Source organism: Pteropus vampyrus, unplaced genomic scaffold (genome assembly GCF_000151845.1).
Source record: "Pteropus vampyrus isolate Shadow unplaced genomic scaffold, Pvam_2.0 Scaffold2, whole genome shotgun sequence".
In the NCBI taxonomy this organism is placed as follows: domain Eukaryota; kingdom Metazoa; phylum Chordata; class Mammalia; order Chiroptera; family Pteropodidae; genus Pteropus; species Pteropus vampyrus.
The window spans coordinates 22468703-22492136 of record NW_011888783.1 but is presented as its reverse complement, the minus strand read 5'-3'; the positions used below and the strand labels follow the sequence as shown (position 1 = coordinate 22492136).

Genomic DNA, 23434 nt, shown 5'->3' with positions numbered 1-23434 from the left:
TTGCACCCTAGGGTATGGAAAGTACATTGGTACAACCTGTGGAGGAAAGCCATTCGAAAAGTATGGCTATTTTATGTGCTTCTGTGTTCTTTACTCTATTGCAATCTTGTCCAGGAAGGAACCATGTGTTATTCACCTGGACATGCCCCAGATTGCTTAGAGTCCTGTTCTATTCTAGGCCCAGCAGGCTGTTGAACTCAGCAGTGCAGTCCTCAGAGGCATCCCAGCACTTAAGCTGGAGCTTGGGGAGGAGCTGCCTGGAGCTCCTCTCTTGGTTCTCAGCGGAGGGACCTGATTGCTCTCCCCCTGTGAATTACTGTACACACTGAGAAGCACCCCCGTGGCAGCATATCTGATGAGTGGGAGAGCTGCCAAAGCAATGCAGCCAGGCCAGACCCCTGGGGCACCTGTGAGGCCATTCTCTTCCTTTCCATTTGAAGAGCTTACTGTGATCAGAGTAGGGATGTGTGGGTGGAACCCGGAGAAACTCTTTTCTTTTTCTCTCCATATCAAAAATACTCCAAGTACCCCAAGACCACACAAGGCAACTTGATTCATCTTGATTGACAAAAGCCTATTTCTCTTTTCCTACCAGGAAAAGAAGGAATTTTAAATGGAAAGTTTAAATTCAAAGTCTTCAGAAACCCTTACTCTCATTCTCAGAGGCTCGTCTGAGACATTACTATGAGATATTCAGCTGCTTTGACAAGGACGTTGGTGGTTTGGGAGGCAGAAAGAAAAAGAGCGGGTGAGAAAGAAACAGGATAATTTGTGCTCAAGTAGGAACATGGCATCATAGAATGTTCGTACACACAGGACATATACCTAATTTCGAATCTCTAATTTTATTTACTATATCATGTACGTATGAGACAATATTGTCTTGTCTCCACACGGTATCTTACCTAATGGTAAGACTATGTCTAGACTTGTGTCGATTTTGTGTTAGATGACAGTAGGCATCTAGATGTTGTGGTCATGTTCCAGTGTAGCTCTCCAGGGTCGCAGACCGGAATGACATGATTCCGTAGAATTGGAAATCTATTTCAGAGTCCTAGGTAGTCATTGCACAACAAAATGCGCAACCTCCCTCCATCTCCCTGTTTCTACTCTTCCTCACTCCATACCCATTCTCTCCTTTTCTCCTGAATTACTCCCCTGAGAGCTATAAGTCACCTCCTTCAGTTATGTAAAGCTCTTTAACTCCTACCAGCTTCTACTCCTAAATTCTCATGTCCGAACACAGCATGGGGAAGAGCAGACCCAAAAGTAAAGAAACCTGCTTTTTGTGGTAACCCAGTTTCCTGAATCTATGTAAACACCCGGCATTGTGTTTTGATAGTATTCCTAATAACATTAAGAGAAACAATGTATTTTATTGGGTCAAACTTTCTTGTTCTTTTCATCTGTGACTGGTGACAAGCTCATATGTAAGCAGATTGGTGTTTTATTCAGAAGCCATTTAGAAATTGCCTGAGTTATTGGTGCTTAATGTATATTTATTCAGTGAGAAAGTATGAATACATGCATGTGTAACTAGATGTGTGAATGAATGGATAAATTGGGAGTATATAGGTGAGGAACTCTTTGAAGGATTGAATAACATAGGAAAGGTGATCTGTATGTTTTTAGGGATTTGAGAGTGAGGATAACTGTTCCATCTCCAACAGTAAGACGTGTCTTGAGGTGCTTTCCCAGTAACGATGTATTTGTATTATTCAAATCCCTCTCTCCCATTTAGTTCTCATATCTAATAGCACTGATATGCAAGACAGAACAGGTGATCGATCACTATTACCATGTATGATCTTGGCTTCACTAGAACCAAATTAACAAATCAACCACATACCATATTTATCATGAATGGGCAGGTGACTGTAAAAACATACACATATGATATTTGTATATGTAAGTCACGTGTGTATTTAAATTCTAGCAAAACTTAGACTCTATGGAGATTTTCCCACCCATTCCCAAATTCCATTGTGTTAATGCTGCTACATTTTTATATTTTTTAAATAACTAGAGTTTCAAGCATTTAAATTCTTTGGGTTTTTACCAGTGCTGGAGCAGAGCACACAGAGATTTGGTTTTTGACTGGCAGACTGAGACGGAGGGCCATCACTGAGAAGAAGGCCTGACCCCAGTGTATGACGACCGGCAGTCCTATTCATAATACGTGGCCTACTCCGTTTTGATCTAGGTCAGTTTTTTGTTTTCGTTTTGTTTTGTTTTTAGCTAAAATGTCTGGTGTAGTGGAAAGAAGTGTGACAGAAAATATTGCTGGATCAAATAGGCAGGTCATAGAGCTATGATTCTAGGTTAATTAAACAAGGCTATAGCAGGAACTCATAAAATAGCTTGCAATTAAAGGAACCAAGACCAAGTCCTGAGTGGGATGAAAGAACTAAACAAGACTAGGGCTCTGCTAGCAAAGCTTAAATTCTAACAGAGAAATGGAATCAAATCTGGAACTGAGAATGAGGCTGCTTCGAACTGTCTGGATCTTTATGTGGAGATTTGGCAGAAATGCTACTATCCAGTGGATTTGAGTCTGCCCTGAGAAGAACAGACTAATTATATACCTGGCATGCAAATACAGATGGTGCTATTAATATATTTCCAAACTCATTCTTATTGGCTTAGAATTAGGTGGGATTAGTATTTATAGCTGATTGTGATGGGACCAGCAAGGAATGACACATTCATAGCCATTATGGAACGGTTTGTGCTCTTAAACATACTTTATGAAATTCTGCGAATAAGTACTTGTGCTTATATTTAAGAGAATTTTGGAAATATGAAGCACATGGTCATAAGTGCTGGGGAATAGGATGACTCATTTATAGTAATGCGACTTCATGAATGTATTAAACATTTTTATTGTCTTATGTTCAGCAAACTATAGAAGTGTTTCTTAAAGTACAAAATAGAGAATTTATAATTTTCCTAAGTTTTCTACTTTTTATGATGTTCACTGCACAAAAGTTGTAAAGTTCAAACCAGTGTAAAGAAAAAAGGTTTGGTTTTGTTTTGTTTTGTTTTGTTTTGTTTTAACTGTGATGCTATCACCACCAAGACAACCAACATTAACATTGTGGTTTTTGTCCCAGTGTTTTTGTATGTATTATTATATAGTTGCTACATATCATTAAACATTTCTTTCCTAATCTGTTCTATTTTTTCACTGAACACTGTATAATGCATTTTCTAGTACTATTAAAACATCTACAAAATCTTATTAATTTTATGGGCTACAAAAATAACCCCTCATACGGATAGAGCCTCATTTTGCTCAACCATTTTTACAGTATCAAGCATTCAGGTAGTTTTTAATTTGTCACTGTTAGCATTACTTAATGATGAACATGTTTGGGTATAAATAATTTTCCAAACTTTTTATTATATCTTTAAAGTTGACTCCTGATTCAAAATTATTTTTATTCAAAAAAGGAGTTTTTTTTAAGGTTTTTTGTATACATTAAGAAATTGCTTTCTGAAAATGTTATAATTTATATACCAATTAGAAGTATAGAAAAGTACTCATCTCTTTGTACTGTTGTCACAATTTAAGATTATTATAAATTTTGTGTTATTTGCTAATTAGATGCAAGAAAATTATACTTTGCTGTTTTGATTTTTTATTTCTTTGATTATTAGTGAGGTTGAATACTATACAGACTTTAAACATTTGACTATTATGTTTGTCAGCTTTCTATTTATGAACTTTGCTCATCAATTATTTTTAAAAATGTTCCATGAACACAAAAAAAGTACAGCAAGTTCTCATTGATAGTAGTTATTTTCCATAAACTCCCAGTGAACACTAAGTTAGCAAATACTGAACTATTGTTCCTAAGAGAAATACAAGGTTAGATTTCTGGGAGATTCTGGTCATAACATTTTCATCCACCGAACAATACATATCTTATGTAGTGTGTTTCTATTTGAAAACACCTTATTTAAAACATATTGTTGATTGATTAACAGTAAACTTACTGCCTACAGCACTGTAACTCAGGCCTGAACAAAGCTCATCGAACACATGGATTTTCTCCATGAGACACATCACAGCTTTCTTGTGCTTGTCAACACTAACCAGCACTTCAGCACTACACTTTGGGGCCATTTTAAATAGCAAAATCACCAACAAAAAGCACAAAAGTGCAAGTAATGTGGCACTAACCATAGCACGCTAAGGATGCTTGTTTAACTGGAAGAGCTAAAACAAGAAGGCAGACATTCATCTTGCTCAGTCTCAGCTGGGAGCGTGTGGCAACTCAAAATTTTTACCACTCTGTGCGTATCTGTGAATGATTGTGAAAGTACCACAAGTATTGATTTGGGGGTTACCAATAAGTTTTAGTGAGTAGGAGAATTCACAAACACAGCATACATGAATAATGAGTACTGACTGTATCTTCATATCTTAGTGATCTGGGTATAGGTGAATGCTGATAAATATGGGTGAGTAAAGAAGTGAAAGGCAGATAAATATAAATCAATTCATTCTAAATGGAACAAGTAAAACCTGTAATTTTGAAATATATATAGGGTTTGTCATATCAACAATAAGGAAAGAGCAAAATAAGAATGACGAAGCCGATATGCTGACACCTGAGTAGAAACAGCAGACAGGAAATGGAAAGGCCACCAACATGAAGCCAAACAGAGGTGAATGTGAATCTCATTTATCATCTCATGACCTTGGCTGAGAACCACCCTGATTCTCTCTTTTTTCCTCCACAAAATCAAAGTTAAAATATCCTCCTTAGATTAAATGTCTCTTAGAGCTACATATTGTTTTCTATTCACAGTTATAACTCTAGGACTTTACATAATTCCCAATGTATGTTAATTATATGTCAGATACTCAAAATGTACCAAAAGCAAATGCAAGAACAAAAAAAGTATTTAAGTCCAGAATATTGTACATTTAAAGTATAGAATAAAGCATTTTAATTTTAAAACTCTTGTCAGATGGGGCTAGTCACTGCTAATAAACAGTTAACACCTATTGATTGCTCTATTTCAAATACTCTACTGCTTTATATAAATGATTTTTGTGAATTCGAATTATATAAATGATTTATTGATTTCTTTATTTTTACTTAACACTTATATAGCACTTACTATGTGCCAAGCATTGTTTAACACTTTACAAATACTAATTTATTTAATCCTTGTAACAACACTGTGCAGTAGGTATTATTATTAAAACCATACTCTGTGCATGATGCATAGAGAAAATAACCTGTCCAAGGTCACGCAGTAAGAAAATGGCAGACCTAGGATTTGAACTAAGGTCTTTGGCTTCAGAGTTCACGTTTATAACCTCTATTTAGTCACAATGACCCTAGGAGATTGCATATAAAGAAACAGTGATTAAGTAATTGACATAAGGAGGCAATGAACCTAGTGGTTGCGTCTGATTCCAAAGCCTGTGTCATTAGGGTTTATAGCTCCAGGCCACTAGTGATCTGGTAATAAAACAGCAAAAGCTTACAATGGTTTACTTCTTAAGATGCTTCTAACTGCTTCAAAGACACAGACAACTTTCTTTCTCTATTTCTATTTTAATAATGCAGCTACATAGTTATTACCATAATTCTAGATTTTGTCTGTGTCCTGGGAGCAGGTTCTCATGGAATATAAGAAGGAAGAAGAAAGAGTATTAGCCCATTCCGGAACTAAGGAAGGGAGGCGGTACACTGTCAAGATTAACGGCTTGAGCTGCGTACTGACACATTCTGCATTCAAATCGGGCTGCTCTGCTACCAGCTGTGAGGTGTTCTACCTATTCAAACCATGATTGTATTGATGTGAGGATTTACTAAATTAATGCCTATAAAGCACTAAGAAAGGTCTGTGGCACATAGTGAACTTACAAATAAAACTTCATTAATAAGAGCAGTACTTTAAAATTATCCAAGTTTGTCTCTTACGCAATTTTCACTTCTTGTGTACTAATAGTTTTCCAAATTTTTGTGGTTACACACCTCTATCATTAAAATTGGCATGCATGCCAATATCCTTATTTTATGTATAAATTATGGAAATGTATTGCTCTAGTAATAGATTGCATGCACTTTTAAACTAGACCACAGCAATGGTTCACCAAGGTCTAGTTTATCTTTTCCCAGTACCCCTGAAATGCCCTAGGTACCCTGGATCATTGTACCTCTCCTCCATAAAGAGTTCTTTGCTCAAGGGTACCTGTGGCCTCCTCCAGTCTTTTCAAGTCCAATGACTTACTAAAGAAAAAGGTAACTTCTTCTGTTGAAGGAAAGTAATTATATCCATTACCATCTGGGAACAATAATAGTCCCTTTACTCTCCCAATATGATTCACATACTCAAAAAACATTTTGGGTTATCCCTACTGAATCCTTTATCAAAGGCCAGAAGTCTGGGTGGGGTCCAAGGCAGAGTCTACCTTACATTGATTTTAATTCTCACTTTTTTCCTATTTCCAACTCTAATGCCCAAGAGCCTCTTTGGTGAGTAAATTGGTCTCCAGCAGGGGTCAGAGATGAATATTTTGTTTGTGTAAGTCACTTACAAATCAGATTTGGAGACACTGAAGACTGTGTGTACATGAGAGGGAGGTCAGAGAAACTGGTTAATGGAGACCAATGTGAGCCAAAGTCTGGAATCTGAATTTGCTCCAGATGATAAAAGAAACGTAGAAATTATTGAGAAGTGATGTTCTTAAAGATGGAAGAGATCGAATCCTGTTTTTACAAAATAAGGTATAGTCATCATTCTGCTTATTATTTTTTTTCTCTTCTATTCCAAGGAATATAAACTGCTTAAATGTAGAAGGAAAAGAAACTCTTCTCCCTTACAAGGTCCAAAACTGGGGTTATTTTGGCTTTGGAAAAAAATATTTCTTGTAATAAATAACCCATATGTCATAAGAGTAACATATCAAAGGGCAAACATAGATCCTTTGCAACTGTTTCTATGCATCCAGGGGCCACCCTACGTGCCCCACAGATATGATAGGAGAGCTATAGCTGGACCACTCCTTGGAGCTGCTAAAATCATTCCAAAGATCTTCGGGCTTATTTTCTCCTTGGGCAACATGTTTGCAAAGAAAAGTACCTGTGAACAGTGAAGAGACCTAAAGGAAAAATGCTATATCTTATGATAATAAAAATGCCTCATTAAGTGTAGTTTAGGAAACTTTTTAGTTCATATACTGTAGGAAAAGATTTTTTTCTTTATATGTGTTTTTTGAATATTGCTTTCACATACTAAGTGATAGTTATGACATACATGCTTGTGAGATTATCATTTTACAAGCATGATAGTGTTTAATAAGAATAGAAACCTATCAATAAATCCCACTCATTTATTAAACGACTATATATTGAATATCTACTGTATGAAAGATACTATTCCAGGTTCCTGGAATACATGAATGAACAAAATAAATAAAAATTCTGTTGAGACACTCCTCCGTGGGTTTTTGCATTCCTACATGTCTTTCTGAGGACACCAAGAATGCACTGACATGACCCCTCTTTACCTGTGCCAGTTCTCAGTGTTTATAGCAAGCAGTCTTAAGGGATGATGTAATGTCACCTTCTGGGACAAAAAACAAGCTTGCTTACTGATCACGGAAAAAGTGTTTTCCATGATCATCGTGCCTTTGGTATAGTGAAAACCTTCTGTGTGTATAGTATCTATTTGGCTCTTCCACATTGCCCCTGTAGAATTTTGGAGGACAAAGAATACCAACAAGCACGTGATGTTCATGATGCTTGATATGCTGTGAATAATAATGTTGTTTGTTCTGACCCATGATTCTCATGTCTTTTGCTCTTATCCGTGAAACAACAGGACAAATGTTTAACTTTAGGGTAAAATGAGCCCCAGACATGACATTCAATTTATATTCTAGCCCATATAGTTTTAGTTCTGTTCTGCCTGCTTTCATATTTCAATAAATATTTAAAATCTCCCTTATTTCTGCACCTTGTCTCAGGATCTCATCAACTAGATCTTTTTATTATGTCTCAGCACCAAAAAGAGAAAAATTCTGTTGTAGGACATGCCTGTATAATATTTCATAGGAAGTTAATAAATCTTATAGAATATGATTTTATTTTTATAGGACATCCATTGCTCTAAGGCAAAGATGACAAAAACAGAACATTGTAGATCTATCATTAATGGACTGCTAAAGGCAAGAATTTCAGTCATATTTTTTGCTGGCAGTCAATACCAATTAGTGATGTTTTATCAGCAGGATTTCTCTTTCAAAATCATTTTATAGTATTCAGGTAACTGTTCCCCTGACCAGCTATTTGGTTTTTAAAAATGGGTTTACAAGTTTATTATTGATGAATTGTTTAAAGGTTTATTATGATGCCAGAGTTGATTTGTTATGCTAGATCTTCTGATATATAAAATACAGCATATTTCAAATAGTTTGTAATACAAAAGTTAGGTGTACCCTCTAGCCATGAGGGTGATGTGTCCTCTCTTCGAAACATTTATTTTAATTGAAAAGTACCCCAGGAAAATAAAGTATCTAGAAGAAGGAAGACGTGTTGACTATGAGGCCTCAGGAGAAAGCTGTCATCTTATTGTTTAAAATGAAGGGAAATATATTTAGGAAATGTAAATGTTTATTTATTTAGCCCAGAGTTCACATATCCATTCGTGTAATTTAGCTGACCAAACACTTATCAAATGAGTTGTAGGTGCCCAGCAGTATGCTATATACTGAGGGCTCCCCAGGGAGTAAGATGTAGTCCTCATCTTCTAGGTCTTAATCGAATCCTAGTGGGGGAGAGGCATGTACTCATTTTGTCGATACCAAGGCTGGGGTGCTCTGGAAAGGTGTAATAGAGCAGTCACCTTATCCTAAGGTTCTATGAAAGCCTTCCTGGAGTTGACATTTAAGCTGAGTCTCATTTTTATTTTCCAGTAGCTATTGGATGATAATTCTATACTAGACATTGTATTTAATTCTATACTAGACATTCATGGTTTTAAAAAGCGTTAAAACAGACAATGAGGGATATTATGAAAACTAAGCATATGCTCAACCCCCCAAAATAGATATTTTTTATAGAAAAGTCATAGATAAAAGTTTGTCTTTTGGGTTTTGATTTACAACCTTTCCAGATCACTCACTGACAGCCAGGAAACAGAAGGTACCTCAGTAACCCCAGCTGCCTCTCTCCCGGCTACCTTCCCAACCTCTGCTTTAATCCCAACTCTGCAGCCCTGGATCTTTTTTTCTTTTTTTTCCTTTTTTTTTTTTTTTCGTACTTTAGAAATTCTGACATGGAGCCAGTGATATAGCATTGATTCATTTCTTCCATTTACATTTTTCAATGATTTAGATTTTGGGGGGAATAAATATAGTAAAGGTATTTTAAGCTTAAGGATAAAAAGAGATATTAAGCTTCCAGATTTCATCCTTCCTGGCAAAGTTCAAAGTTCAAGTGTATAATCTTTGACCTAGTGTTGCTCTCCAGAATGACTTGATCTGAAAAGAGTTTCGTTGCTGCTGTTGAAGATTTTGTACTGTTTGTTGATATTGTTAAGTGATGTTCCGACCTGGATTATTATGATATATCAGGCTTTATGGGACTATATTGTTGCACCAGATGAAATACTGTGTAGTAAAGTCATTGAGCAGGTGGCAAGTGCTGTTTAATCCTTACAGGAGAGGCTCATGGTGGTATCGAGAAAATGTAAAAAGCAGTAGAACAGGTTAGTAGAGCCGAAGAATAGCAAAGGTCTCCTTCTGTCATTGTATGAGAATTTTAATCAAATGGCCTGCCTCATGCAGCTTTATTTTGCATTGAGATATTCCATGTCCCCAAAATATTTCTCCGATGGTGGTAATGAATTGCATTGCCCTCTTGGTTGTAAGAGCGCGGGTATTCTGCTGCGGAGCCATATGGTGCCCATTTATTTTAATGTGTCTTTGACATCAGGAGAATTGCTGAGACAGCAAAGGAAAGTGCTTACACCTTGGACTTGTGCCAGAACTGCGATTATTTATGTTTAGTAATGACTACTTTTTTTTTTCCCCAGTAACAAACAGTATGGTCTTAAGATGATATCCATGTTGAGATTTAATAAAATGAGAGTATAGGTTTATATATTTTGAAAATAACTGTTACTTTAGTAGCACCGAAATATATTTCTTAAGCATGATGTTTTAAGGTTTAATTGCACATATGAGAGATTAAGGAAACAAGCTGGGAAGTAGGTGGTACTTATTTTCTCACTGAAAATAAAGGAGCATGCTTTTTATTTGATTTAACAGCATCACCAAGATAGTACTCTGCATACGTAATGCTTTCCATCTGTGATTCTTAAGGCATTTTACAAAGGTAATTATTTCGGATAATATTCCTTTGAGGTAGATAAACATAATTCTGAAAATATTAATGGAGGAACTGAGAAATGCAGATCCTCATTAATGTAATCTGTATAATAGATCTTAGCAAGTATTAGAATTCAGATTGATTACATTATTTAACAATTTATCATTTTCCCAATATCAAGACAGGATAATATTTTCTCTAATTCATTAGTACTATGATATGTTTACAATAAAGAAACATTTTTAAAAATGAAAAGACAATTAAATACCTCAATAATGTGTGTTCCATATGTAAATGTTAACATTGACTCTGTAGAAATCTTAAAAATTTCTTGGAATCTTTTGTTACCTAAAGAAATGTGCATAGTATGAAAAGAAAAAAAAGATCTGCTAATATTGATCAAAATTTTGTAAACTGCTTCATAACAGTAATATGTCAGATGTCTAGCTAAGTATATGGAACAAGAAAAAAAAATTTCCGACTTTCAGTCTGCTCTGGACAGAACTGAGCAGAATACAGGGCCTGGATTTAGCAAAATACTTTAATATTATATGGTGTTTCAAATATTTTGCTTAATGTGTAAACTTTATTTAAGTGATATATCATGTAAAGACAAAACCGAACCAGAAGCATGTCAAACATATAATTGGAACACCAAAATTCATGACGCCTAATACTATAAATTTGATGGATGAATTGATGAAACAGGAAAATTAGAATGAAAATCAGTAGGTCACTCAGTGATACTATTTTAATCTATAATTTAATCTAAATTTGTTTGACTTTAACAATTCACCATCTCTAATGTTAATTACATTTTATGTTGATGGCTAGGGCATTCTACAGTCCTATCATATTTTCAGTGGAAAGCCAATTTAACGTAAATTGAGAAGGAGGAGGGTCAGTGGTAAGTCAATTATATATTAAGATTATTCATAAAAGAACATTTTTTTAATATTTGCTTTTTCAATTTTTTAATTTCAATTTAAAATTTTAAAATATAGTATTTATCCCTGTGTCTTAACAAGTATGAAAACAACATGACCTCCTCCACTCTTTTTTTTTAAAGATTACTCACAAAAATTAGAGAGAAAGTGCAGGGGACATCGTTATTAAATAGAAATGTATGGGTGAAAAATAGCTAGTTCTGGAAAATGATTGCTCTTTGTGAGTTAGTCATTTTAATTATTTATGGCATCAAAATTGAAAAGTTAAAGAAGTTTACATTTAATTTTTATATGCATCTTTTTGAATGTACATCAAAATTCTGGATGGTAAACCTTACTTTTTCCCAAACTGAGAATTGAAGATAGATGATTGTGCTGTTAAACCACCCCCTCGAATGTCAAATTCAGCTTTCAGTGTGCTGAGCAGCCTGGGTTGTTGCTGTCTGGAGAGACTCAAGAGAGAGCTGGTTTCCTCCATGCAGATCTCTTGCTTGCTTGTGTGGATGTAGCCGACAGACTGGATGACGACGTGACATGCATGTTTATGATCCAAAACAAAGGTTTAGTCATCCAGCCTGAAGGGTCATCTTTTTATATTATTTCTAGTCTTACTAATATTTTTTGTTTAAAGGCATATGCAGTTTTTGTTCATATCTTGATAGAATTCTTATTATTTCACGTAGTCCTATATGAGAGGTTTTTATTTTTGGTTTTATTTTTATAAACTAGTGACTTAAACAAAAGGGTTTTATCTTAAATTATTTCACTCAGAAGCTGCAGTGCATGAAAGATATTATTAGTCTTGAGGGCAATTCATTGTGAATATTTTCAACTTAATATTAGAATAGAAAATACAACTAAACGGTTAAACTGCCTAGTCTTATCTATGGCTTATGAAATTATTTCTCCTCTAGAGAAGGATTGAAATCAGAATGATGACTGGTTTTTGTGTATGTTTATTGTATTTTAGATGGTCTAGTCTTTTTGCTGCTTTACTAGTATGTAAGTTGGCTGGTTGATTTGAAATGGGGAAGAGTGGCATTTAGGGGCTCGAGAGAGAGATGTGCTACAATTTTAAAAGCATTTAGAGCTGTCACTCACATTTTAGGGAACCAAATACAAATGTAGACTTGACATCACGAATATTACTGTAAGTGGGAGCTATTTTTCCTTGATTTTTTTGTTTTTGAATGCTACTTTCTTAATAATAAGGGCAGTAGTAGAAGAAAATAAAGTTCCTGATTTGCTGTTTGGTGAATTCTGACATATTCTTATATTTACTGACTCTGCTTCAGTTCTGATTACCTTTTTGGAAATGCAAAGCACTTTAATTCCAAAATATTGGCTATGCCCAGTGTTGCCTATTACGTGTCCAGTATTTGGGAGAGTCTGTTTCTTTTGTCTGGGTGTGTTTTATATGCTTCATAAATGAGAATAAAATACCACGCTGAGTATAAAATAATGTAACATTGATTTTGCCATAGGTAATAGGATATATAATATTCTTTAGGTGATTTGGGTTTTGTTCATGTTTGGAAAGAAAATATTCCCAATTAGTCTTTACTTTCATTTTGCCTCTCATTCATCCAGACCCCAAGAATATCAGTCTTTTGGATTTCTCCCACTAGAATGACTTACTACTGCCCTAAATACCTTAGTTGAGCAAAATAATGAAAGATACAACTGGGGCAAATATATTCAGGAAACTTGAGGATATCAATTAAAGGAATAAAAGGGGACAATTAGGACAAGGAAGAATTGCTTTTGGTAACAAACTACACTTTATTTTCAAAAGAGGTACCTATAATTTCTTGGTTGCTAGATCCATTTTTATTCCTTACTTGTACTTAAGATTTGAGACCATGTGGGCAGCACCCCACCCAGTCTAGAGGGCCAACATTGACAATCTTCAAGCTGGAGAAACTGTGAGGATATGATCAAGGGGAATTGCAGAAACCACTTGATTAAGAACTTTTTAAAAATCTTCATAACTTTAACCATTGGAAATCGATTTAACATCTAAGCTATTAGGCTAATTTCTATACAAAATTTTTTCTGATGCAACTGGACTTTCAGTTTGCAGGCTAGGTTTCATGACTTCGTAAGTTTGATTTGATCTTGATTTGCTCTTCTAAAGGTAAGAAGCAATATACACACTTTCAGAGCCCCTGATTAATTTTGTTTGTATGTTTTAAAAACATGAGTTTTAATTGCCCAGGAGTTACCAATATAAACAAGTTAATTTCAGCAATCTCATTTTGCTTCTACTAAATTTTCCCCAAATAAATTAAAAATAAACTCAAAATATAGACTTACAAATCATCCAATATTTTTCTTTTGAGCATAGGGCATAGGAGAGAAAAAAGTGTACTGTTGACTTTAGGCTCAAATGGTAAAATTAATATTTTCCTCGTTTAACATCATACTGGACTGTGAACCCTCAACTTTCACATGCCAAATTTAATACCAAAACATATAGCTCTAGTTACTGCTTTCTGCCTTTTCAGCTATACCAGGGCTTTGCTGATAGTTGTTGACACAAAAAAGGAATAAGTCTGCCTTGAGGTGACTTGCTTGCTCTAGTATGAGCTCCAGAGTGGTTGCACTATGGTCCAGAGTCTGATCTTCAATTTTACAGGCCTAGTATGATCTTCAATTTTATGTGATGGTCTCTGTGCATGCAAGGAAGGAAATCTCAGATGGCATGACATGCACTCACTTCATTCACTAATAGCTGAAGTATAAATTTGAAACAAATTTGATTATTTTCAGCAAGAAATAAAATTGATGAGTCAACTACATAGCCTTGTTGACTTGAAGGTGTATTCCAATCTATATAAGCAGGTTCGTTTATGAGTGTGGAAATGGAACAAAGTCAGTTGAATTTTCTTAGAGCCTGATGTGATTTAATTCTGATGCCTTGATATACTCATCTCCTCTGTGGGCTCAAAATACTCAGAATATTTGTCTCATCAGAACACTGACTCTTCTAGAAGGTTCTGGAAACACACTCTGCCATTTTTAGTTTTGGCTTCCATTTTTATCCACTCTCTTCATGAACTTGTTATATAATGTATGGTACAGATTATTGTATTTTATCTACTTGAATTCTTACCCCGGCATTGTGAATGGGACAATTTCCCAATTCTATTTTCCGTTCATTGCTAAAGCATTTTTTAGGGAGAATAACTGCTGCAGACAACTAATATTAGTCACTCTGTGCTGTTTATTCCTTTAATTTATAAAAATCAACATCATCTCCATAATATGTGATTATTTTATAGTAGCATCAGTATGCTCTCATGTGGTAACCATAATGGATGTTCCCAAGAGCTGTGTCCTAGGCTGTATATATAATACTACTGCATTTAGACACTTCTGTATCAGGGTGGTAACTGAATGGGACAAAAGAAAAGGAGCTGTAAGGCACCAAAAACTCAGTATTGATATGAAAACAGACTAATTGTTTTTTAAAGCAGTAATGAAAGACACCTCCTTCTCCTGCTTATTTCTTGCTCTTGACCTCACAGTAGTAAAGTGAACTAAACTCTAAAACTAAAGTTGGTTTCGATTGTTCTGCAAAGGGCACAAATTACTAGGTAGGTATATCAGGGAGGTTTCAGATTCCCTAAGGCAGATGTGTTGAGTGAATTTGTCCATTTTTCCCAAGCTTGAAGAATACAGACTTTTTTTTTTATTACTTCATTTTGTGGTAGTCAAATTGGTGCCTGGAGGCAGGAGATAGACCATAAAGGCTCATGCTCTAACTCAATCAGAGGAGAGCCGTGGGTGGCTCTTAAGTTCAGGAAAGCCACACTTAAAATATCTCTCATAAGGCAGATCTTGTAGTATTTCAAAGTCTGCCTTTTAAATATATTCTGTAGGCTTTTCAATCATCCTTCTCACAGTGCTATTTATAATATGCAAATGCTAAAGCAAGCATAAGCACAGTTTTGAGTTATAAACCCTTGCTGATAGAAAGCAGCACTAATCCTAGCATGATTTGATAACGTTGGCAATGCCAAGAGCTTCTGCTTTCTGCTACTATTGTCTCCTCAAAGCTGTAGAAAATCATCTCTAAACTGTCCTTTTGGGAAAGAGTATTCTGGCTTTTTAGGAAACAGTAGTGCAATAGATTCATCCAGAAGGTCGAAGTGTACTTCTTATAATCTAAAAATATAGGTACAAGATCTAAATACATTTTCAAAAAGGAAATTTGTCTAGAGTACCATAAATTATCTAAAATATAAGTAATAAAATTGTCAGAGGTGTTCATAATAATTACCTTAAATGAATACATTAAATTTTTTTCTTATCTGTAAATGTATGGCCTTGAAATATGTTGGCTTAAGGGCATTGTTTTTATGATATCGAGAGTGGAAAAGGTTGAAGGTTATCACCCAAAAAGCAGCAGCCGTGGCCTGCTGTAAGGTAGTGACAAATGAGGTTGTCAGATTCCTGGGCAAGTTATTAAATTTTGCTTTCTGTGCTGATCTTTTGCATTTTGACAAATCCTTCTCTTTTTAAGATGATTTAAACATACGGTTATGAAGCAGATCGGGGATTTTAAATTAAAGTTGAGAACTGTCTCTGCTGCCAGGAGTACAAGTATGTTGCAGTGAACGTACACATAAATAAATGGGAAAGTTATGTACACGTTTGAAAGCATTTGCTTTCTGGCAATCTCCTCTGGAGAGGTAAAACAGTAGGGAGGAGGGGAAGTTGGGAAAGCTAAATTCTTGCCCAAATGTCATATTTCTCTATCTCTATAATCTTCTGAGTCTGTTCATTCTATCTGAGTTTCTTATCACTGGAAATGGAGGTGTCATGGGAAGGGATCACCTTCTGGTTTTCTCATCAATGTATCCAATCATTTAGAAAGAGCCTGGCACATAGTAGGCCATTGGTTTCTACTTATTAAATAAATAAATTCATAAAATGAGATTAGTAATAGTGGCTTGTCTGTTTTTGGCTTGAATGTTTTATAGGGTGGGGTGGGGGGATGAGACAAAAGAACTTGAACTCCCTTGGCAGAATATTCTTACATAAATCTAAAATGATATTATAGTCACTTTTTTTTTTTTATTGCTTATATAGCTTTCAAAATCATCTTTGAAAGCAGTAGCATTTGACATCTATGAGAGTTAGTATGACACCAAAACTCTGCCTTGTTCACCTCCCTTAGAGTGGCTTCTGCTCTTGTTATGACATGATGTTTAAAAGCCTGAACTCTGGAATAATGCATCCCAGCTTCATCACTGGTTATATGACCTTGCTTATGTTATTCAGTCTTTGAGGAAACTGAGGCTCAGTTTTCTTAAAATGGAGACATGGGTAGTATCAACACAAATAGCTGTAAGGATAAAATGAGATAATTCATTAAAGTTCTTTGCATAATACAGAACTTGGGAAGCACTCCATAAATGTTAGCTTATATTATTCTTTTGCTATCCAAGGTTTTCTTCTCAATTCATTGTCTCTTTCTATCTGTTTTTCTACTTGAGCATGTGTATTAGTTTCCTAGGGTTGCTCTAACAAAATGCCACCATATTAGTGGCCTAAAACAACAGAAATTTCTTGTCTCACAGTTCTGGAAGCTAGAAGATCAAAGTCCAGGTGTTGGCAGGTCCATGCTCCCTCTGAAAGTTATAGAGGAAGGACTTTTTCCAATTTCTGGTAGTTCCAAACATTCTTTGTCTTTGGCAGCATAATCCTCATCTCTGTCCATCTTCACATAAGCACAGTGAGGATGTCTGTTTACATCATCCCTTTGTGCATGTCTCTGTCCAAATGTTCCTTTTATATGTGAACACTAGTCATTGGATTAAGACCCACCCTAATGACCTCACCTTACCTTGATCACCTCTGTAAAGACTCTGTTCCCTAATAAGGTTACGTTCTGAGGTATTGAGGGTTAAGACTCCAACATATTTTGGGGGTGGGGAGATACAATTCAGCACATAACATCATGATTCTAAATCTTTCTCCTCAATTCATTGTACCTTTCCTTACCCAGTGGAGAAGCGTCATAGAATATGGCATCAGATTGGGAGCTTTTACATTTAAGTTTAGGTTTGACACTAATTATCTACATTGAAAAAAATTACTCAAATTCTGCAAGCCTGGGTTACTTCACTATAAAATAAAAGCACTGGGCTAGATGATGCCTAGTATGTTTTCCAACTCCAAAAGGTCATGGTTATAATGTGTGGCTCTCTTTCTGTCAACCACAGTGTGTATCTCAACCCTCCATGGTGCTCTGTGCATCTTGATATCCCTGTGACTGATAATAAAAGATCGAATGACATTTTCAATTGTCCCAATGTATACTTGGATTAAAATCCCACTGTCTGAAATGCTGTTTAGTGGAATTTTTATCAACCTCAGGGAGGAAAAGCCTTGTTAGATTTTGATTGTAAAAATATCTAAATAGTGCTAGTAAGCTTTTTTCCTTGAATTTTTGTTGCTTTTGAAATTCTCTAAAATTTTTAAATAGACACTTTTTTATGCCAAGCACCCTCCATATCAAAATAAGATCCAAAGTGTGAAGGTCGGTAATATATGTCTTTTCTGATTATAGTATTATGCAACTCATGTAAAAACCATAAAACCAAAACTTAAGAGGTTGGGGGAAATGAGAAATTACATTCTGCTACTGATTCATAGCCTTTTGGCAACTTTCTTGAAAGTTTGTTTAGACTACAGTTATAGAAGGACTTGAAAGTCTACAATACCACAGCTAGAAACATTTTTTTAAAAGGAAATATACATCTGTTCCAACTTATTATTGTCTTGCAGCCAAAAAAGGGTTGATCATCAAGTGGCAGTTTCTAATTCTTCATCTCATCTGAAAACTGCTGCCCTAGGTGTTCACTGAATTGTTTCTTTCTCTTTCAGCTTCCTCCATTCTCAAAAGAGAGAAGCGACTGAGGACTAAGAATGTGCATTTTAGCTGTGTCACCGTGTACTACTTCACCAGGAGGCAAGGCTTCACGAGCGTGCCCAGTCAAGGGGGCAGCACCCTGGGCATGTCCAGCCGCCATAACAGCGTGCGCCAGTACACGCTTGGCGAATTTGCGAGAGAGCAGGAGAGGCTTCATCGGGAGATGTTGAGAGAACACCTCAGGGAGGAAAAATTGAACTCTTTAAAACTAAAGGTAAACAACATTAGAAACTCACTTTTTGCAAACTCTGTGTTCTTTCCTCGGTTTGGTTAAGTTAATCATTTTCATATTTATATTCACAGACCACAGTGGGCCTTTTGCACAAAAACCTGCCTGCTGGTTCTTTTGTTAAAACAGTATAGGCTCTGTACTAAAAGCAATGTGGATGACTTACCTGACATTGTTTATTCGTGCATTCTATAACTGTATATTTTTGAGTAGTGCTAAGTCATAGCCCCTGTGCTTGGGCTGGGGCTAGCTGGTATCAAAAATTGATATAGTCCCTTCTTTCCTGGACCTTACATATTAATAGGAAAGAATAATATTAATCATGCAGACAAAATAAAATCACAGCTTCATTATGTCCTGTAAAGAAGGATTGCAAGGTACTATGAAAGTGTATAACAGGGAATTAATGTGGTTTGAAGGTCAGGGAAGGTTTCTTCAAGGAAGTGACAATTGAACTGAAATCTAAACAGATAACTAGGCGAAAAGGGTTGGCAAGATTGGTTTAGGCAACAGAAAGAGCAGAAGCTACTTTGTGGCAGGAGGAAGTATGGTGAGCACACAAAGGCTTGTGTGGCTGGTGCAGAGTCAAAAAGAGTTGAGTTAGATGAAGGAGGGATTTATTTGTATATTGTGTTAAGGCATTTTGTTTTCCTCTTCATCCTAAGGCCTTCAGAAGTCATTCAGCAGCTTTAAGCATGGGGTTGGGGTGTTAGGATAATATGATCTGGTTCATCTGGTGATGTGAGAATGGTTTTGGGGTAGAGGCAGCCATGTTGAGGGGGCATATGGAGTCAGAGCAGTTAAGATGTTGCAATAGTCTAGGAGAAAGATGATGGTGAATTTAGAATTGATTGATGGTAGGGGAGATGAAAAGAGATGGACAGAGGGAGAAATTCTGGCAGTAAAATCAATAGTCTTTGATGATGGGTTAAATTTGGAAGGAAAAGAAGGGAGACTATAAAAAATGACTCCTAAATTTCTGCCTTGCAAAACTCAATGGGTGGATGATAGATAGTACCTTTTTCTATGACAAGGATATAACAAGTAATCCAGAAAGAGTAGCAGTTTTGGGGGGAGGAAGGGAGAGGTAGATAACTGAGATCGTTATTGATTTTCAGAGACTTTTGCGTTTTTAAAGAGATGTCAGGGAGTTGTCCAGGTAGAGATAGCTAGTATTCTGCCACATTAGGGATTAAGTGGAGAGAAACATAGTTTTGTAATCTTTCATTGACCAGACATGCTCTATACTTGCATTGCTCCCTCAACCTAACAATATATATAGGAAATGCTCTCCCATTATTATCCAGCAACAAAAGAAATCTTTCCAGGTAATCCAGAGTACTTAACATAAAAAGTCACTCGTTAAGCAGCTGAAGCACCATCAGCATACCTTTGTTAACTGCACCTTTAGTTTCCAGTATAAAGTCAGTTGGCAGAGGTGTGCTGTGTGTTTCAAAACACCTTGTTTTGATGTATTTTGCAATTTATGTGCCTTGTTCCCAATTGCACAAGAGGCAGTCACTTAAATTAAGCTGGATACAATCAAGCCTAGAGCATGTCTCATATTTCCTTTAGTGGTATTTTTGACAGATTTCATTGAAAGTCCCTTAAGATTTCTTGGTAACAATCCATTATTATTGTTGTTTTTCGTGATTGCTTTGCATGTAGCTTAATTTAATAATAATTCTCAGGTTTGCTTCTGAAATCTACCCTCTGCCTTTCTAACCCATTGCAAACAGACTCTATCCCCTACCTAAAGAGTGAAGTCATTCTTCAAATTCAAATGTTGGCAGAACAGTAGTAATGGCTGCCATTCATTAAGTGATTTTTATTTGCCAGGCATTTTATAAACATTATTTAATTTAATCCTAACAAAGACCCAGTGGGATAGATAAATTATGAGACCAACTAAAGAAAAAGAAGCACAAAGATGTTAAATATCTGGCTCACTCAACAGAACACTGGTTATATTATCTTGTTACTTCCTATTCTAAAATTAATTGATTATCCCCTATAGGCATTGGGAAAGACAATCTCTGTACCTATAGGGAGTTCTCCCTTTCTGAGGTTTAGTACTCTGTGCAGTGGTTTTAACAGCTGGGGAACTGTAATTCTTTCTGAAAACCCAAAGATTTATTGTGGTGAACTTTGAGTCACGTTGTGTATGTGATAAATGTTATGGGGAGCCACACACCTACAGGAACCTTACTCCATGCCAGGCAGTGATATATTCTGATACTATAATTTGTATTCAGCTACTTCTATGCTTTAAAAAAAAAAAAAAACAAAGCAAGTTGAAGAAGAAAAGAAGCAAAAAGAGTATTCTATTATTAATTAATATTTTTTTTCATTGTGCTTAGTGTTGGAAGTTGAAGAAGCAATCATCCACGTGGATGTCATGTCTTGGTTTGTCATTGATAAGTGAAAACATGCATCTTTCCCTTTTGGTGAAAATGTAAACAAAAGTCGTTTAGATATCATTACTCCTTCCTAATGAAACCAAGCAAAAAAGATAATGGGATTCTCAGATGATTTGACCTTAGCCTCAGTATACTAAAAGTATTCAGAAACTGAGAAACACATGCCACATGAACCTAATAAAAGATCACAGCAATGTGGACCAGTTTGCTAAACAACAACAACAATAAATCTGAGGAGAATTAATGGAGGAAAATATTATATATTTTCATTCTAATTCCTCCAGAACATTAACATTTATGTTTTAAAATATCATTGACTATACTGGTCTAAGATTCAGCTATCCAAAATCTAAAATTAGCAATCCAAGAATTTCGCTCTGATACTTTACATTTTACTTTTAATATAACATTTGTTTTGAAATGAAAATACCTTGGAGTACTAAAACAAATGTAGCTAAATTGATTTATTATTTTCACTGGGGCAGCAGGAAGGTCCAAACAGGAAAGCAGACTTGTTAAAAACAAACTTTGCCACTTTGGTTTTGCTGGGAGGTGGTCCTCTCTGACAGGAAGTGAACTGCCTCTTGATTAAGGAGAGAGAAGACAGCATATGATAAGATAAATACTTTGCAAAGTCCTCTCTATGGAGACCAGGTAAAACACCACAAGAAACTCATTGGACTTGGAACCTTCTACTTATTTGAGAACCAACAGCCCCAATACAGTAAGGAGAAGTTTCACTTTCCACTGTGACTCCGTCTTTTCAGAATGTCTCTTTAGGTTCCAAATAGAGAACTCATGTATACAATGGGGCCTTAATACTGAAAGATTAGTAAAAAGAAATATCCACACTTCTTGATGTTTCCTTATAATAAATATTTTGGAAACAAAATAAGAATAGAAATTTGGTTTTTTATTGTAAAAATTGCTTCTTATTTAGTAATTCATCTCAATCAAATTATGAGATAAGATACATTAATATATACAATTAGATTTGTTGAACAAATCCAATTCTACTTTGGGAGTTCAAGTGTGTCTTTTTTGTTTGTGGCATTGGTGTTCCAAATATTGTCTAAAATCAAATAATAGAGAAAGCTGACTGAATAAAATACATGTTCCTAGAAGAAATAACTAGCTTTGGATTTTTAAATTATGGAGCACAGTTCTTTTTCTCTGTCAAGCCCATTTAAACATGTCATACCCTTCACAGTAATCAATGTAGTCATCTTAATACCATACTCTTTTCCAAATTAAGTGCTTAGATTTCAACATCTGCACCATGTTGTTGAACAATTACATTAGCCTTTATTCCCATTTCACATGTATCTGTAAAATGCATTAGGCAGGCATTTGTATGTTCCAAAGAGCCTTGACATCCCAATTGCCTCTGGGTTATATCTTACTGGATTCCACTGCCTTGTTCTAGGACATTTAATTTAGCTTTCACAACTTTGGCCTCTCTCGATGTTTTTTCAACCTGAATTGCTCTTCCTCTCCTTTCTGAAATCAAGGCTATCTCAACTTTAGTACCATCTCCAATGGTTTTCCAGGGTTATAACTTTTCTCAATTTCTCGGCCACGTGTTCCTTGAAGAATGTTTAGTCGTTTGATCGCTTTCCTCATAAAAAGAGTTGACAGATGGTAACTCTTTCTTTAATCAGCAACCTTTAAAAAATCTCTATCTAAATCTTCTTCACTCCAAATCTTAGATATTTTATTGTGCTTTATTTATTTAGTGACTTTCTCATGAAACATAATTCTCCACCTTCACCTCTACCCCTGCCTCTTGTATCCTTTCGACAGTCCTATGATTTAACTAACCTCCAGGTAAACATCCTAAATGCTCTAAGAGGTATAAGGAATAGGGGTTTGTGAGAGCTGGTTGACACAGGCTATTATCACAAACCTATAGTTTCTAAATTTTTGGATATGTTTTTAACTATTTGCTCATATTAGAGTTGTTTATTAGGTGGGTCGAAGTCTACTGGTCGAAGTAGTTGTTTATTAGGTGGGTCGAAGTCTACTGGTCAATAAGAATGCCTCTTATTCTACAGAACTTCTCTGTTAGACACCATAGAGATTAGTTGAGAGAATACTTACTGCCAGTGCTTTGAGAATGCATCCCTGAATGGAGGCCTGCCCCAACACCAAATGGAAAGCTTTGAGATCCCCAATACTTGCCATGTCATATGCACGACCTGTTTTGACAATTATAAAGAAAATATATTTAACCAAAGTGATGGAGACCAAGAGACTGGGCTTCAGCCTTGGGCAAATGCAAATACATTTAAGAATATGTTCTTTCAAAATGTTGCTCAAATTTTCATTTAAATAGAACAATTGAGCATATGTAATCAAATCTTTACATTCTTCTCGTATAATATACACTGATCTTCTAGTTCATGAGGAATCAATTGAACTGATTCTCCTGATTAAAATGTGAGGTGCATCCAGTGGTGTACTGAAGCCAGCTAGCAGAAGATATTCACTAAAGCGAATTGTGCACATCTCTTCTCAATGGTAGCTTAAAATTCGCC

At 35.6% G+C, this 23434-nt stretch overlaps 1 protein-coding gene across 1 annotated transcript in view; it reads left to right on the top strand.

Annotated features, from left to right (window-relative positions):
• CSRNP3 (cysteine and serine rich nuclear protein 3) overlaps nucleotides 1-23434 on the top strand; it is an 80297-nt gene that overhangs the window by 45023 nt on the left and 11840 nt on the right. The window contains exon 3 of the mRNA XM_011358271.1: nucleotides 18203-18462. Within this exon, the coding sequence (XP_011356573.1) occupies nucleotides 18203-18462 (260 nt within the window). The remainder of the gene's footprint in view (nucleotides 1-18202; nucleotides 18463-23434) is intronic.